The sequence below is a fragment of the Mastomys coucha genome, unplaced genomic scaffold, assembly GCF_008632895.1.
Source record: "Mastomys coucha isolate ucsf_1 unplaced genomic scaffold, UCSF_Mcou_1 pScaffold1, whole genome shotgun sequence".
In the NCBI taxonomy this organism is placed as follows: domain Eukaryota; kingdom Metazoa; phylum Chordata; class Mammalia; order Rodentia; family Muridae; genus Mastomys; species Mastomys coucha.
The window spans coordinates 6,993,458-7,010,300 of record NW_022196891.1 but is presented as its reverse complement, the minus strand read 5'-3'; the positions used below and the strand labels follow the sequence as shown (position 1 = coordinate 7,010,300).

The window sequence follows — 16,843 nt, the reverse complement described above, 5'->3', positions numbered from 1 at the left end:
AGAGGCGACAAATTTTGGTTCGAAAGTTTAGTGGGTGGGTTGGTATCCCTATTGTCCCACTGAGGGTCGTGCCTAGCTATAGGAAGTGGCCTGTATAGGCCCTGTCCATGTCCCTACTGTTAGGACTCTCAGCTAAGGTCACCCATATTGACTCCTGGGAGCCTACCCTATCCCAGGTCTCTGGGATCTCCTAGAGATTCTTCCCTCCTCAGCACCCCAGCAACTGTTCATTCTCCTGACCCACTGGGACTCTCTTATGTCTCTCCCCACACCTGATCCTGCTTCCTCATTCCTCTCCCTTCTCTTTTCTCCCCCAGTTCCCTCCCTCTGCCTTCTAAGACGATTCTATTTCTCCTTTTTTCAAGTGGTGAAGATGAAGTCTTGAATTCACTGTAATACAGGAACAGTCTTGTCATGTCCTCCAAAAAGCTTTTCAAAGATTAATATGAATTCAAGGCTTTTTTTGAAAATATTGTAGTAGAACTAATATTACATGTTAGAGGCATGCTAAATCTATCATAAACGTAGAAAATTAAACCTGAGAAAATTAGATTAGGAATTCAAAGACATCTAAGAAAAGATAGTTCAGATAGCTTCCATTTTTATTTACCTAAACTCTTTACTGTTAATATCCTTGGGTCTGTAGTACATCCTCTGTGTATCTACTATGGCATCCAGTTTAATAAGTTACAAAATTCCTAAGTGTGTGAGTGAGTTAATCTCTGATTCTTGTGCCTTCTCTTGGGCAGTTTTCCTTTTGTTTGTTTGTTGTCTTGTCCAACTCCAATGTCCTGAGCTTTGTCTTACCATATGATATTATTTATATTATATTTACATTATGTCATATCATATCATATAATATCATTATCCCTTCTAAGCCTGTTTCTTTTTTTTTTTCTATGACAGACTGAAAGGGTGTGAATCCAGGTGGGAAGAGAGGTAGGGAGGAATTGGGAAGAGAAGAGAAAAACTAAGCATAATCAGATTAATTTAAAAAAACAAACAAACAAGGAGTAGCCTTGGAAAGGGCTTCTGAGAAAAGGGGTATCCAGGAGGAGAAAAAAGGAGTGACTCAAACTCAAATCTGGGTCCAAGCTGGCGACCTGTGTTCTGCTTGATGCAGCTTTGCTAGTCTGCTTCTCTCTATCTTCTGCTTCCCCTATGGAGATTTCTCTGTCAATATTCTACCTGCTTGCTATTGTAAGTCTGTCCATGTCCTGCTGGCTTGAGTCTACTTGCTTGTGTGTATGTGTGTGTGAGAGTGTGTTTGTGTGTGTGTGTGTGTTGGTGTGTGTGTCTCAATTCTCCAATAAGTTCTCTCATTTTATCCTGAAAAAAAATCCTCTGGATTGCTTATTTCTGGCAGAACACAGGTCTAGTCTTTTATTTTACATATCGGTCCAGCAATTTACTCCAGGTTTTCCTTTTACTTATCTTACAAATCAGCATTCCATTATCGGGGCCTTTAGATTGTTCCAAGATGACAAGCAAACATTTTTTTTTCCCCTAACTTAGCAAAGGAATTCAGAGATCTGTCTGCCTTTGTTAAGCACAGCTGTTGAACTAGTTGGGTAGGACCCTGCTCTGAAATTACCATTTCCACCACACCTGGGCCTAGATTTGCTTCCTCTCAGGCACACCTTGAATTCAGGAATCTGCTTACATTTGTATCTGCCTGTCTCTGTATCTTTCTGACAAGCTGGCTCATACCTCTGCTTCTTTAGATTCACGAAGCCCTCATATAATTCACGTTGCATCATTATATTTTTGCATAGTCAAGAAATTATATGTTTTGAAATCATGTAGTTCGAGTTCTTTCCAATAGCCTTAAGGGCTATGCTAAAGGTCCCAGTGTTTACCACTTTGCTGAGACATTAGCAAGCCTTTGCCTTCTGGACTCCTGCTGTTTCTAATGCTCATGGAGCCATTAACATTAGCAGAGAGGACTTTCCTAAGAGGAATGTGAAAATATGTACATTATTACACAAACAAGCCTTATGCACACAGCAAACAACAACACTTGTGGAGGCACACACTGAGCCCTTGTCCCATGGTCAGGAACCATCTCCCTCTGTCCCCAGGAAGTTCAGGGATGTAACATTTTGTAGGAGATTCTGAGGCATGGTGGAATGGGGGTGGGTATATAAGTACGTACTAATATTCCAATTGTTTTTAGCTCTTGATAATTTCATATGCTTTAATTTGAAGATATTTACTCCCATACCCACAACTCCTTTCAGACCACCTCCAATCTTTATATCCACACAATTCTGTGATTTCTTTCTTATAGACTCATTAAATCCAATTTATATTGTTCATGCAATCTTCAGTATGGGTTGTATACTGGAGCTGGAGACCCAATTAGGACTCATGCCTTAAAGAAAACTGTTTCTTCCTCCCAGAAAAGCTATCAAATTCCAATACCTCCAGATCAGCCAGTGTGCCTTCATGCTTTCACCAGCACTCCTTTCTCTGTTTGGAATTTGTTTAGCTTCAGCATGTAGAGGTCTTGTTCATGCTATGACAGACTTGGTGAGTTCATATGTGCCACTGCCCTGTTCTGTCTTCAGAATGGTTTCCTTAGACTCATCCACTGCTTTTTGTATTACACTTTCTCCACCTGACCCTAGCTTCTTCCTCAGTGACCTCAGCTTTGAAGGGAAAACTGTGGTATAGACTTTATAGTCAGGGCTGAGCGCTCCAAGATCTCTCATCATCTACATATCGACCACTTGTAAGTATTTGTGTTGATTAATATCACTACAAAATAAAAATGAAGATGAACATAGAAACAAATGTTGCTTTTCTGCTGATTGCTAAGAGATTCACAAATCTATAGGTATAGCAATAAGTCAATAATAATTTTAATATTGCATGCAACGTAGTGGTAGTAACAGCGGCAGTAGCAGTACCAGTAGTAGTAGCAGTAGTAGTAGCAGTAGTAGTAGTAGCAGTAGTAGTAGTAGTAGTAGTAGTAGTAGTAGTAGTAGTAGTAATAGTAGGTACTCTTCTAGGGACCATAACATATCTATCTATTCATCCCAATAATGGTACCAAACATAGCTTTTATTTTACAACATTTTATGTTCTTATTTGTGTGTGTATGCACATATGTATGTCTGTGTGCATTGTGTGCACACAATTATGTTCAAGTGAACATGCAGAATCCACAGTAGAATGCTGGGTGTCTGGTCCCAAAGTTCTCTACTGTCTTTCCTTTGAGATAAGATCTTTCACATTACCAAGCGCTATCTATCTTGGCATCTACAACACTCTGGTGGTCCTCCTGTATTTAGCACCTACTTTGATGAAGTCAAAGGTGTGCTTAGATTCGTGTGGAATATTTTGTATGGTTTCTTAAAATTTGAGCTTATATCCTTGTGGGTTTTTTTTTTTTTTCAGTTAAATCTGCTTTTCTTTTTCCATTTTTTAAATTAGGTATTTTCTTTATTTACATTTCAAATGTTAGCCCCTTTTCCAGGCCCCCCGAAACCCTCTTGCCCATCCTCCCCTCCTTCTTTGAGGGTGTTCTCGAACCCAACTACTCTTGCTTCCTGCTCTGGTAATTCCCCTATATTAGAATATTGAGCCTTCACAGGACTCAAAGCCTCTCCTCCCACTGATGCCCAACAAGGCCATCCTCTGCTACATATATGGCTGGAGCCAAGAGTCCCCCCGTGTGTACTCTTTAGTGGTGATTTAGTCCCTGGGAGCTCTGGGGGGTCTGGTTGGTTGATACTGTTGTTCTTCCTATGGCGTTGCAAACCCCTTCAGCTCCTTCAGTCCTTTTATGAACTCCTCATCTGCCTCTGTATTTGTCAGGCTCTGGCAGATCCTCTCAGGACACAGCTATATCAAGCACCTGACAGCATCTACTTCTTAGGATCAACATTAGTGTCTGGGTTTGGTGACTATATGTGGGATAGATCCCCAGGTGGGGCAGTCTCTGGAAGGTCTTTTATTCAGTTTTTGTTCCACACTTTAATCTCGAAATTTCCTCCTGTGAGTATTTTGTTCCCCCTTCTAAGAACTCTTAATCACAGAACTCCCTCAGAAACCTTTGACCTTTAACTAAGTAAAAGAAAAATGAAAAAAAAAAAGGAGAGCATTTTTGACTTATAAAAAAGTTAAAATATCTGTAACTACTGCCATATAGTCATATAACTTGAGGGCTCAAGAGGCCCCTCCACTTTTCTTTCACCAAAAGCATTATAGTGTTTATTTACTTGACATACTCAGATTTCAATAAGCTCTGCAGGTTGGGTAGCACCCTCTCAGGGGCAGGAGATGGGGGTGATGTGTAGAACTCAGAAAGGGTGGCTGTGGCTGGGAAGTAGGGCATCCTTTGGAATGTAAATAAGTAAAATAATTTAATAAAAACAATCTTTAAACTATGGAGGATTTTTTCATCCTATTTTATCTACTTATATTTTAAAAGTATTCTTGATATTTTAAAGCTTTAGAAATTTCTGACCATCACAAATTATAAGTCCTATCATAGGTCTTATTGGCCAAGCCTTCTCAATAATGTCACAGGAATGGAGCCATTGTATTAATTGCCATCTGTTTTTCTCCATGAGAAGTTGAGCTCAGTGGACTCAAAATTTCATGATGCACAAGCATTTCAGAATATGTTATGTCTTTATAAGTTTTCACAGATGGAATAATTATCTTTATGTAATGAAAAAGAGGTCATAGAAATTAAAATTCCTAATTAGATTCCGTTTGAATTTCTATAAGTGCATAGATGATATTTCTCATCCCTAAAGTCATAATTAGTCTTTCTTTGTAAACATAATTGTTCTGAGTCACACTGGGATCATTGTCAGTTTTTATGTGTTTGTGCAATATCATGCATTGCTTCAAGCGTGATCATGTTTATTTGTCATACCATTTAACCATGCTTAGCACAAAGTAATAGCATTTGACTATCTTAAACTATATTTGGAATAGCCATTTATGAAGGTCATGTGAGGGTGTGTATGTGTATGTGCGTGTGTGTGTTGCAGAAAACAATGACTGAAAATTAAAAATTGCGAAAAATGAGAATCACTAGATCTTCACTATTTAAATGACAGTAGCTGTGTTTAGGTAATTGGTTAAATGCATCAATATACAAATTCACACCTACTCACACTTATGTAAAATGTGTCAATCAAAACTCTGAATGTAATAGCTGATCCTATGAACACATTTTCTGTCTTCTTTCACCATAAGATAGTCTGTTTGACAGTTGAACCTTTTCAGTGTTGTGTATCCTAGAACATTTTCATCTTACCAGATCTGAGGATAATCCAAGAGTCAGTAAAAGTGACATATTATTTAAGATTTATTGTGACATAGATGTAATAGTGAAATATATATTAAAATATCCAAATAATCATGCGAAAGCATTCTTCATTTCTAAAGTTTCTGATGATTTTAAACATGTATGTAATGTATTCTGATTATATTCACTCCAATTACCCTGTCTTATCATCTTTCCAAATAGCTTCTCTCTCTCTCTCTCTCTCTCTCTCTCTCTCTCTCTCTCTCTCTCTGTGTGTGTGTGTGTGTGTGTCTATGTGATGTATGTGAGCTTGTGTGTATATATGTATTGTGTATATATATATCTATCTATGTGTGTGTGTGTTATGTTCACATATTATCCATGCTGGCACAGGTGTAATGTGTTCCTAATTAAAACAACTTTTCCATAATTCATACATAATTTCCTGCTGCATTAATATGGCACAGTTTTCTACTGATTCTTTTCTGAAATCACATACAACATTACTATCAAAATACAGAAATCAATTGTTTATTCTTAAATATTTATTCTGTCATCTTACAAAGTACATGCAGATTTAATAAATAAATAATATGACTTTTAAGTTTAAAAATTCACTTGTTTTCTGATCAACTGTGATACTAGTTTTATTTATAACTGAAACGGGGCAAATATAATCTGGAAAAAAGTTTCAATAGTTTGTATAAGGGAGAAAGAAATGGGAGATTAATTTTATAAGGTTATTCTTCATTTTATGTTATATCCACTGGATTCTGTGATATAATTTTAGATTCTGTGATATTTTTTCATCAGTATTGACCATGTCTAGTGCTACAAATGCAGTACTCATCTCTCTATACTCCTTCTTCATTGACTAAGAATCTAGATTGTGAATTCCAAACTAACAAAGAAATGGCACTACCAGCTCCTCTCTGTCCTACGACGTTATACAAACAATGAATGATGGGCTACAATATCCAAAGGGGCATTATAACACCAATGAAGCTATTATGGATGTGTGCCTTGTTATATACTTAACTTAAAAAAATAGGGCTTTGATCATTCATTCACCCTATTGAATACACATTTTTGGAGCTAGATTGCATTTGTGGTTAATGATATTCCAGGATTTTGAGATACTGTTTTTCTTTCTTACACATAAGAGTCCTTTCTGACATATTCCTTTTTCTATTATCTTCTTATGGTCCCAAGAATTCCACTTTAAAGGCTGTCTGTGCAGAGTTATTCTATGAGACTGCCATATTTCCGTGATTTTTAAGAGATCACAAATAGAATTGAGTTTCTATGTTTAGTCCATCCACTTCCACCGGACTTAGCTTTTATCTTTCTCAAATTGCCGTCAAATCCATCATTCTGAATCCTTTCCTTCCTGAGGACTTTACTCCCAGTAGGAGAAACGTATCCTAAAAAGATAGAAAACACTTTACCATGTCTCATTTTTGAATAGTCTAGAAGTAAAAACAAACCAAAACAAAACAAAAAACGTATAGAACTTTATTCGGTGTAAGCAACATAACACATCAGCAGCAGGTTTCACATTATTAAATACTGTCCTTGTTCATTTTCCATCCAACACAACACAGTTTTTAGTCGTAGTGTAATTATAAATGCTTAATTGTGGATCACATATTCAAAATTTGTGAACATGGCTTCTTACTGTGTTGTATAATAAGAGATATGATACAGATTTCAATGTGTGTTAATGATACTTGTAAGTGTTGTTTTAGTATTATTGGAATTACGGTTCTTTACAATTTCATATGAGAATAAGTCCAGTGCCATGTTCTGCATACATATTATGATGTATATATTATATTCTGGAACTTAATACTTAATTATACATACTAATATACCTATACACATAAGAGAGTAAATTCAATCATATAGACTTGCATGTTTTGCCATACAGAAGTATTTAAGGTTTTATTATAATATATTCACATGATTGGAAATTATAACCAGACTTGCAAATACAGAGCAGAGGGGTTGTCCTCCCCTGGTGCATTACTGATGTAAGGAATCAATATCAGTTTTCCTTTCTTCTTTTCTTCCTTTCTCTCTCTCTGTCTCTTTCTCTTTGTGTCTCTCTCTGTCTCTCTCTGTCTCTATCTCTGTCTCTGTCTGTCTCTCTCTCTCTCTCTCTCTCTCTCTCTCTCTTTCTCTCTCTCTCTCTCTGTCTGTCTGTCTCTCTGTCTGTCTCTCTGTCTTTCTCTCTCTCCCTCTCTCTCTCTCTCTCTCTCTCTCTCTCTCTCTCTCACTGTTTCTCTTTTTTCTTTTTTCTTTTTTTCACCTGGATTCTACCCAGGTTGCTTCGGAATCCAGTACTGGTGACAGATGCCATTATCTTCAATCACAAGTAGACCATTATTTGTAAAGTTTTTACAGTTCTCCTGAAATACATGGAAACTGTAGAAAAGCTTAAATATAGCAGAGTGGAAGCAAGAAAACATTTCATGATTCAGGTACAACTATTGCTATCATTATATTCAATTATATTCACACACCCAGATACAAACACACACACACATGCACTAGAATCATAACTTAAAAGTTATTCAGATATGTTTTGCTATATTTGGAATTCTGAAGTGATTTTTTTAACTATATGATATTATATAATTGGCAGTATCTGACAGCATATAATGGAATAAGAAATCACTCATATTTTGGGGTATTTATCTGTTACTTATCTTTGTTCTTAAAAATTGTTTCGCATTCAGAAGTGTGTGTGTGTGTGTGTGTGTGTATGCGTGCACGCATGTGTGCACAGTGTGTCACAGTGCACAAGTGGAACTGAGAAGACAACTTAGGAGAGGTAGCTGTGTCTTTCTCTTCTGTGATTTCTGGGATAGAAATCTTCAGACTTGGGAGCTGATACAAGATCCACTGAACTATCTCCTGGGTTTGCTAATGATTGATTGATTAATTGATGGGGATTTATTGTGTGGCTCAAGCCACCATAAAGCTCCTGATCCTCCTTCTTCTGCTTCACTAGTTCTAGCACTACAGGCATGAATCACCAAGGCTAGCCATCTTTATGTTAGATTGTTTTAGAGAAAGGAAGAGACAGTTATCTTAAACACCTCTCTTTACGGCAATGCTGCTTCTTTGTCATCATTTATTCTGAAAAATTGTGAGGGTCAATTTTCTTCTCCTAAAGCAGTTATTATTCTGAAATGTTTCATGTCAAGAGAGCCACAGTCTTTTACCTTTGAATTTGTCCTTTTATATGTTATACAGTTCATGCAATTTATACTTGATGATTTATGGGCTAGTTTGAGCAGATTCTTCTGAAAAGCTTAGCAAAATATGTCTGTACTATATACAAAGAAGTTTAAAAACATACTATGTGGCAAAACTATTAACCAAAATGTTTGTCTACACTTTAAATTCAATGATCATTGGAAAGTAATTGTTATTTATTTTAATTAATAATTTATTAATATATTTTCTTTCATGTTGGCATAACATGACATAACATAATAGTTTTAGACATTCAAATTGTACTTTTTCCCAACAATGATATACTTTAGTACGGATGACAAAAATGTGGCATAATTCTTTACAATCCTAAATGTATTTTGAATTCCTGACTAAATGAGTAATGTATTCAGATTATCTTTTAAAACATTACTGCATATACATATCATTTTCAGCGCCCTGCTATACTATTTCTGTCTTATTTTGGGTCTATAGAATTACTTTAAGTTTGAAAATTCCCATTCCTATCTCCTCTGTATAGTTTTTACTCCTATGACATATTGAAGATATGATTCTGGTGGCTCTAATGCGTCCATGCCACTGGAGACAGTAGGATCCTTGAGAATAGCTGCTCATAAGCCTTGTCATTGAGATAAAGCAGGTTACTGGTAGTCCTACTGTGGCCTCTATAGAAGTTTACCTACACACTATACACTTACACTACACACTATCTCACACCGATACTACAAAATATTTTTAAAGAGTAACCTGGACATCAACCAACCCACAAAACCCTCCTGCAGTTCTTCCTGCCTGCAAGATGTACTGGAGCAAACTGACATGGAACTTGTTGGAGAGGCCAACTAATGCTTTGTTAAATTGAGGCACCTGCCAATTTTCTGCCAGGATTGCCAGAAAACAGACTGGACAGCCCAGAAACCTGATCCAGCAACCTAGAGTGGAAGAAAATATTATTGCCAAAACCAAAACCAAAACAACAACAAACAACAATAACAAACAAACAAAAAACACACCCCCAAACAAATAACAAACGCCAAAAACAAACAAACAAAAAACCAAAGCAAAATGAACAGAGCAAGCAAAACAACAAGAATGAAATGTTTTTTAATGATATTCTGCTGAACTCATAGATCCAATGTCCTCGGAGAGGCTGCCTCCTCCAGTAGATGGGAGTAGGTGCAGAGACTCACAGACAGACATTGTATAGAAAGTCTGATTTGGAGGTCTCCATAAAGCTCCTCCTCTTGGAGACCAGGGAATGGATCAGGGAACACAGCAGAAAAGAGGGAGACTTTAGGAGTACAAGGAGATGGCAGGCAGCAAGAGATCATGGCTCATGGAACCAAATAGACAGACAGAGCTCACATGGATTTACAAAGACTACAGCAGCAACCGTAAGGGACTATTCCAGCTCCTCTGTGTTTATGCTAAAGCTGTCAACATGGTGTTTTTGTGGGACTCTTAACAGTGTGTGAGGATGTATCTCTGCCTCCTTTGTCTTCTCTTGGTAGTCTTGTTCCCCTGTTAGGTTGCCTTGTCCAGCCTCAATAAGAGGGCCTTTGTCTTATAGTATTGTCTTTGTATTGTTGGGTTGCCGCTTGGAGGCCTGGTCTTTTCTGAAAAGTAATCAAAGTTGAGGGTGGATCTGGGAAAGAGGGGAGACTAGGAAGAGTGGAATTAGGGATGTATTGTGAGGAGAGAATCTATTTTCAGTTAAAAAAATATTCTTTCCTTCCTTAATGTTGAATTGTATTCCAAGGTAACAAAAAAGGTCATTTACTTTGACTGTGTCTTTCTCTTTTCTCATCTTTTCTTTAATTTTCTTTTCTTTTCTTTCTTTCTTTCTTTCTTTTGCTATCATAAGTTTATACTATCATAAATCTCTTTATTGAGATAAATGTTATAATTTTAGACAAGTGGCTATTACAAGGTAAATTGATGCAACAGATCAGGCATGGTGCCAAAATGCCTTTAACTCCATCACTGTAGAAGCAAGGACAGGTAGAAGAACATTATGAATTAAGGGCCACCCCGGACAACATAATGAATTCCTGGACAGTCAGGGCTACACAGAGAGACCCTTTCTCAAACATACATATACAGACAAGTAAATAAAATAAAATACAAAGAGTAGGTACATGTTCCACCTTTATTAAGTTCAAAACTAATTTTTTGAAATGGACAAAATAATCTCATCATCAGCACCAGGGTAGAAGACGTATAAGTGCTGATAAGCTGCTTTTAAACTCAAGAAAGTTAATTTATTAATTGTTACCATTCTATTTGGAGTAGTACCTTTTGGTACTTTAATTTGCAATACTACTGAAAAATATGATCCTGATTATTGTTTCCCATTAATTAATTTATTCACTTTACATTCTAATCACTGAATTCCCTCTTCCTGGTCCCTCACCTTCCATTCCCCTCTCACTCTTCTCTGAGAAAGTGGAGATCTACTCTGGGCATTATGTCTCAGCAGGGCTAGGCACATCCTTTCTCACTTAGGACAGACAAGACAACCCAGTTACTGACTGAAATGGGATTCACAGGTAGGCAACCGATTTAGGGACAGGCCCTGATCTTGGTTATTTTGTAACATTTCTGTCATAGGAACTTCCATGAAATCTTGTTTGTACTGTAATTTATAGATACATGTGTTATTGAATTTCCAAAATACTATAATATTCTTCATACTTTCCTTTTTCATAGATACAGTCTATAATCATTTGTTCTCACTCTGTGTCTAGTCTTTCCATTTTCTTATTACTATTTCTTGTTGGCTCTATAATAATTATCAAAATCATTGAGGTAACAATTTTGGCATCCATGAATATCACCATTATGGGACAAGAGAAGATTTTGTTTGGATCACTGAGACAGGAAAAATTAAATTCAGTAAGTTATTCTACTGTAAATAGTAGAGAAAGGCAGAAAGAAATTTCACACAACTAGGATAGGTAATTTGCAGATAAATCCAAGACAGATCTGATGATTCTATGTTGCTAGCCTTGAAGATGCTCATGAGCCAAAGAAAACAATCAATTGAAAATAGTTTGGGAATTGGAAGATTTAAGGAAAGGATTCCATTAGAGAGCCATGGTGTGGGTGTAGTCCTGTTCTGTCTTCATTTTCTTGTCCAGTGAATTTCATGTTGAAATTCTGACTTACAAATATGACAAATCATGAACTATGTGATTTTTTGCATAATCCTATAAAATATTCTTTATTCGACTTAAATGCTTCAGTGAGTTACACTGTGAGTGTTTTTCCTTATGTTACAGTACATTTAATTTGTTCAGCCATGATAGGTTACCTCAAAAGATCTCTTCAAAAGCCACCAGGTAGAACCCAAACAGCTTAATGGTTCACAAACATAGGTTGTTGTTTTCTTTTACATATGTCCAAATAAATACTTTTAAAGAACATTGGGGTCACACTTGGCTATTGTCAAAGCAAATTAAATAGAAGATAACTTACACAACACGGTGCACACAGACTTTTGTTTCCATTTTTACCAGTGGAGACAAAGATGTCTAGGAAAGCAGTAGACAGAGTTCAGCTTCAGGTTCGGACAGTTCCTATCACTGCAAACACCTTCTAAGGTCCTGTTTTTTTTCTAGTACAGAAAAAGTGATGCTTTCTTTCCTATTACAACAGAACATGCTATGGGCTTGCAGAAATCTCTAGGCAAAATTCATCCTGCCTAAACTCTAAAGCCATGTTGTTCTATGAGTAATGTCAGATATGTTCATAGCTGCTAGTACTAATTGTAGTAAATCCTCTTCTATGATTGAGATGAAGCTTAACTCAATACAAATTTACTTCATATATTTCCAATTATTTTTAATATTGCATGCAAGCTTTTCTTTTTGATTAGATATTTTATTTATTTATATTTCAAATGTTATCCCTTTTCCCGGTTTCCCCTCTGGACTCCCTCCCCCCATCACATCCTCCTTCCCCCTGCTTTTATGAGGGTTCTTACCTACCCATCTACCCACTCTTGCCTCCCCACCCTGGCATTCCTCTACACTGGGACATTGAGCCTTCACAGCACCAAAGCCTCCCCTCCCATTGATGCCAGATAAGTCCACCCTCTGCTCCATAGGTGGCTGGAGTCATGGATCCCTCAATATATGCTCTTAGTTGATGGTTTAGACTCTGGGAACTCTGGGTGGTTCGGTTAGTTGATAGTGTTCTTACTGTGGGGTTGTAGTCATCTGCCTTCTTTGCATTTGACTGAAACAGTCACTTGTCCTGTCTTAGCCATCATACTCTGTTTGAATTGCTCGTATGGTCCTTGATCTGCAATAGAAGAACTTGATAGGCAAATATCCTTCATTTATGTCAGAATTTCTATGAATTATGGTTTTTCATTTCATTTTATTTCATTCCAAAAACAGCAATTTTGTTGCACAAACAACAAATTGATCCAAAGTTCTTATGAAGGAAACACTGTTTCATTTAATCCAACTTGCAATATTTATCTCTCAGTCTGAGATTTTCTTTATTTTTTTTCACAGTGCAGTCATGCTGATGAATAACACATACCCAATGTGCTTATTATTGGTTTTATTATGTTTTATTAGTTCCTAGCATATAAAATTTTCTGGAATTCATTGTATGTTTTTCTGAGAACCATGAAATTAGTTTCTCCTTTCAATTATGTTTTCCTCATGTTTGATTATATTGCAACACATTTGTATACTAATTTTTTTTAAAGAAATAACTTGATAGTGTGAGCTTTATCATTGTATTTCAGTACAATTGGCCTGTTATACATCTTCAAGGCAAGAGATTTTAATTGTTCCCTGATCAACCTGCTGATAGCATGATCTTATGATTTTTACAAGTATTACAGTTATAAATCTTATGAAATTAATTTTGTTTTCTAAGGTTTCTATGTTGATTTTATGTTCCACAATATTTTTACTGAACTATTTAACTATGATTTAACTTGATAAATTTTGAAATTATATTCTCTAGGGAGTTCTTAAATAAAGATTCCTCAGAAAATATATGAATCTACAAATGAATAATATAATCAAAGATAGACCACTACAATACTCACAATAAAAAACAGGTGGTGGGTGATGATGCTATATAAATGATTAAATGCTCAAGAAGTCATGTAATATGAAGTACATAAAAAATCAGCTGTGGTCTATTTGATATGGTATTTATAACAACAAAATCAGCTCAATATAGAAAAATTTAATAAAACATTAGGTCTAAGCCAAAAAGGACCTAATCTCTATAAATAGTTTAACAATAAATGTTTAGACTATATGCTTTTATGTTGAAAGCTTCCAATTTGATAATCTGTGCTATGTAAAGCTATTTTGTACAAATATATGATGAACTTTGAGCATATTTCCCAGTACTGCATGATATTACATTAGTCCCTCTCTTTCTATTTCTTTCTTCTCTCCTAGAGAGTATATCATTAATACATGTTGTTTTTCTGTAACATCTTATTCTTACAAATGGAAAACTAATTTTTTTATGAGAATGAGTTAATTCACTCTGAATTGAAATAATAATTCAAATTATTTGAGAAAAATTTAAGTTACATTTATGTTGCAGGAAATATTAAATAAATGAACCCCCAACTCTCTGTTGTGCCAGACCATGCTTCCATGCTCCTGTTGGCCTACCAACTCTCCTGCCATGCAGGACCACAGGGCTCCTGCTGGGCCACCACTTCAGGGCTTCCCTCCAGTTCCTCTCCTTTTCAAGTAACACCCCTGGTTAGCCATCTCAGTACCTAATAACCCAGTAGAATCAAGACTCGTAAGCTTATAGTTAACCAATTAGATTTATGTATCTATAAAATCAAATTTACAAGATGTCAATACAAGAATTTCAGAGCCAATTGATAATGATAAACCTTTAACTCAATTATTCTAACCTTTTGTTAACGCCATGCTGGCCTCCATTCTGGTCCTTTCTCCTACTGGGACTTCTCTGCTATCTCTCTCTCTCTCTCTCTCTCTCTCTCTCTCTCTCTCTTTCTCTCTCTCTCTCTCTCTCTCTCTCCAGCTCTTTGCTCTGCCTCCCTTTTCCCCTGTCCAATCACAGATCTTCTCTGCATTAATGTAACTGGACAGGGAAAATCCTGTGACACTTACTTAAGCTTCTGGGATTTATATGAAATGTGCATGGTAAAGAAATATATTAAATATGGCCACAGGGATGCAGCTATTGCAATTCAGAATATGGAAAACACCATAGCATGAAATTATCTTTGTCATCAAATAGAAAGGATAAAACTACTATAAAAATAGCAAGAAAATAGATGTATCAAAAAGAAAAGTATACAAGTATCAACAAAATTCTCAATGTAAATATTGTTAAATCCTGATTTAAAGATGCTTGGATATTTTAAATTCAAACACTGAATGCATATTTGGTTGCTCTAAATCCTTATTCAATTATTCTGAAGTCTTGGTAAATTTTAATTTTAAAAGCTCAGACTTTTAAAAATGACATTTAAAATATTAAATGTATTAATATACACAGTTTTGGTTTATTTATTCTTATTAATTATTCATAGTAGGAATATAAATAAACGATGGCAACATGGCTCAGCATGCAGGATTTATCATGAAGCACAATAACATGAATTGGTTCCTAGAATCCATTGAAAAAGATAATTAACTCAAAAAATTTGGAATTGACTTCTCAGGTGTGCTGTAGTATGTAAATACATGCATTGACATGCACATATGAACATATTACACATACACACACACACACACCATTAAATACTATAGAGTGAACAAAAGCAAATTCAATTTACAAGCAAAAGTCAGAATATAAAGTTAACTGAAATAATGGTCTATCCAAATGTGATAATTTTACTTTGATAATTTTCCATATCACACAAAATGTAATTCTTGAAAGGATATATTTGTTCTAATTCTTACTTACCAATGACAATGACCTATCATGATTATTTCTATTATCTATCTATCTATCTATCTATCTATCTATCTATCTACATATCTATATCTATCCATCTATCTATCCATCCTATATTATTTTTCTAGTGAATATTAGCAATTTAATTGTTTATTACATACAAGATTGGATCTCTAGCACATACACACACACACATACACACACACAACACAATACATACACTTATACACACATTTTAAACAATATCCAACGCAAGTGTTTACTTTGATATAATGGTAAAATTCATTCTAATTTTTCCAACATTAAATTCACTATTATTAAATAATTAATAAATTATTAAATAAAGTTTCTCAGTGGAAACATTTTGTATTTAATTTATTTAGTAAAATACAATTTTAAGAATTATAAGATAAATCTTATGAAAGTCAAAGGAGAGGACTATTTTACCTCCTTGCTTGACTCTTGCATTAATTCACTAGCCAGACTTTTCTGAGTTAGAAATACATGAGAAAGTAAGCCAGTTAAATGATAATACAATTTGCCTCTATCTCAATGTCAGCTGTCAATCAAGGAGATTGTTAAAGGATTACTACAACCATCAAGGAGATTCATGAGTGCAGTTTAAACAAATGGTGCTTGAGCTGAAATTTATAGCATTGCAATCAGATCATTGCTTAGCTACAAAATACAATTAACTAGCTTAATTGGAAGATAAATTCAAAGTCTGTTTTATTCCCTGATTTCCAGCTGCAAATGTTGTAACCTGTCTTTAGTAGTTATGTGAGAAAAATGTTGTTCTTTAAATCTAAACTTTTTTTTTCCATTTTCCACATTTTAGGAACATACAGGATACTTAAAATTGTACAGGAGTATTAAGAAACAAACACATTTGGTTTGCATCAGTCCCGTTCCTTTCTAGAGTAACAGCTGGAATCCAAATACACACCAGAATGAATCACTGCTTCTTGAAACACTGGATATTGATGATTCCTCTTCTATGGCCTTGCCTTAAAGTTGCAGAGACCTTGAAAGCTGAGAAGGCTCAGAGAGCAGTACCGCCTCCAGGGAGAGCTAAGCGTGGCTGGGTGTGGAACCAATTTTTTGTACCAGAGGAAATGGATACTATACAACATGTTGGACAGGTACTTATTTTCTGGAAAGAGCTACAGTAGATGGCTTTGTAAAGATGTGAAATGAATGGATTTGGAAACTCTGCTGACTTCCACATAAAGGATCCCTTAGAAAGAACCAAGCAAAAGCATAAGAAACTTGAATTCGCAAACACTCTTTCAAATCTTAAAGAGTGAAGTCTAATTTTCCAATTTCTTTTTTCTTTTTTTTTTCTGAGACAGGGTTTCTCTGTATAGCCTGGGTGTCTCGGAACTCACTCTGTAGACCAGGCTGGCC

The 16,843-nt window shown here is 35.6% G+C and overlaps 1 protein-coding gene across 1 annotated transcript in view; it reads left to right on the top strand.

Moving 5' to 3' along the window:
* The window catches only part of Cdh19 (cadherin 19), an 89,509-nt gene that overhangs the window by 12,179 nt on the left and 60,487 nt on the right, over positions 1-16,843 (top strand). Inside the window, exon 2 of the mRNA XM_031379979.1 lies at positions 16,275-16,578. Coding sequence (XP_031235839.1) covers positions 16,387-16,578 — 192 coding nt within the window. The 5' untranslated portion in view covers positions 16,275-16,386. The remainder of the gene's footprint in view (positions 1-16,274; positions 16,579-16,843) is intronic.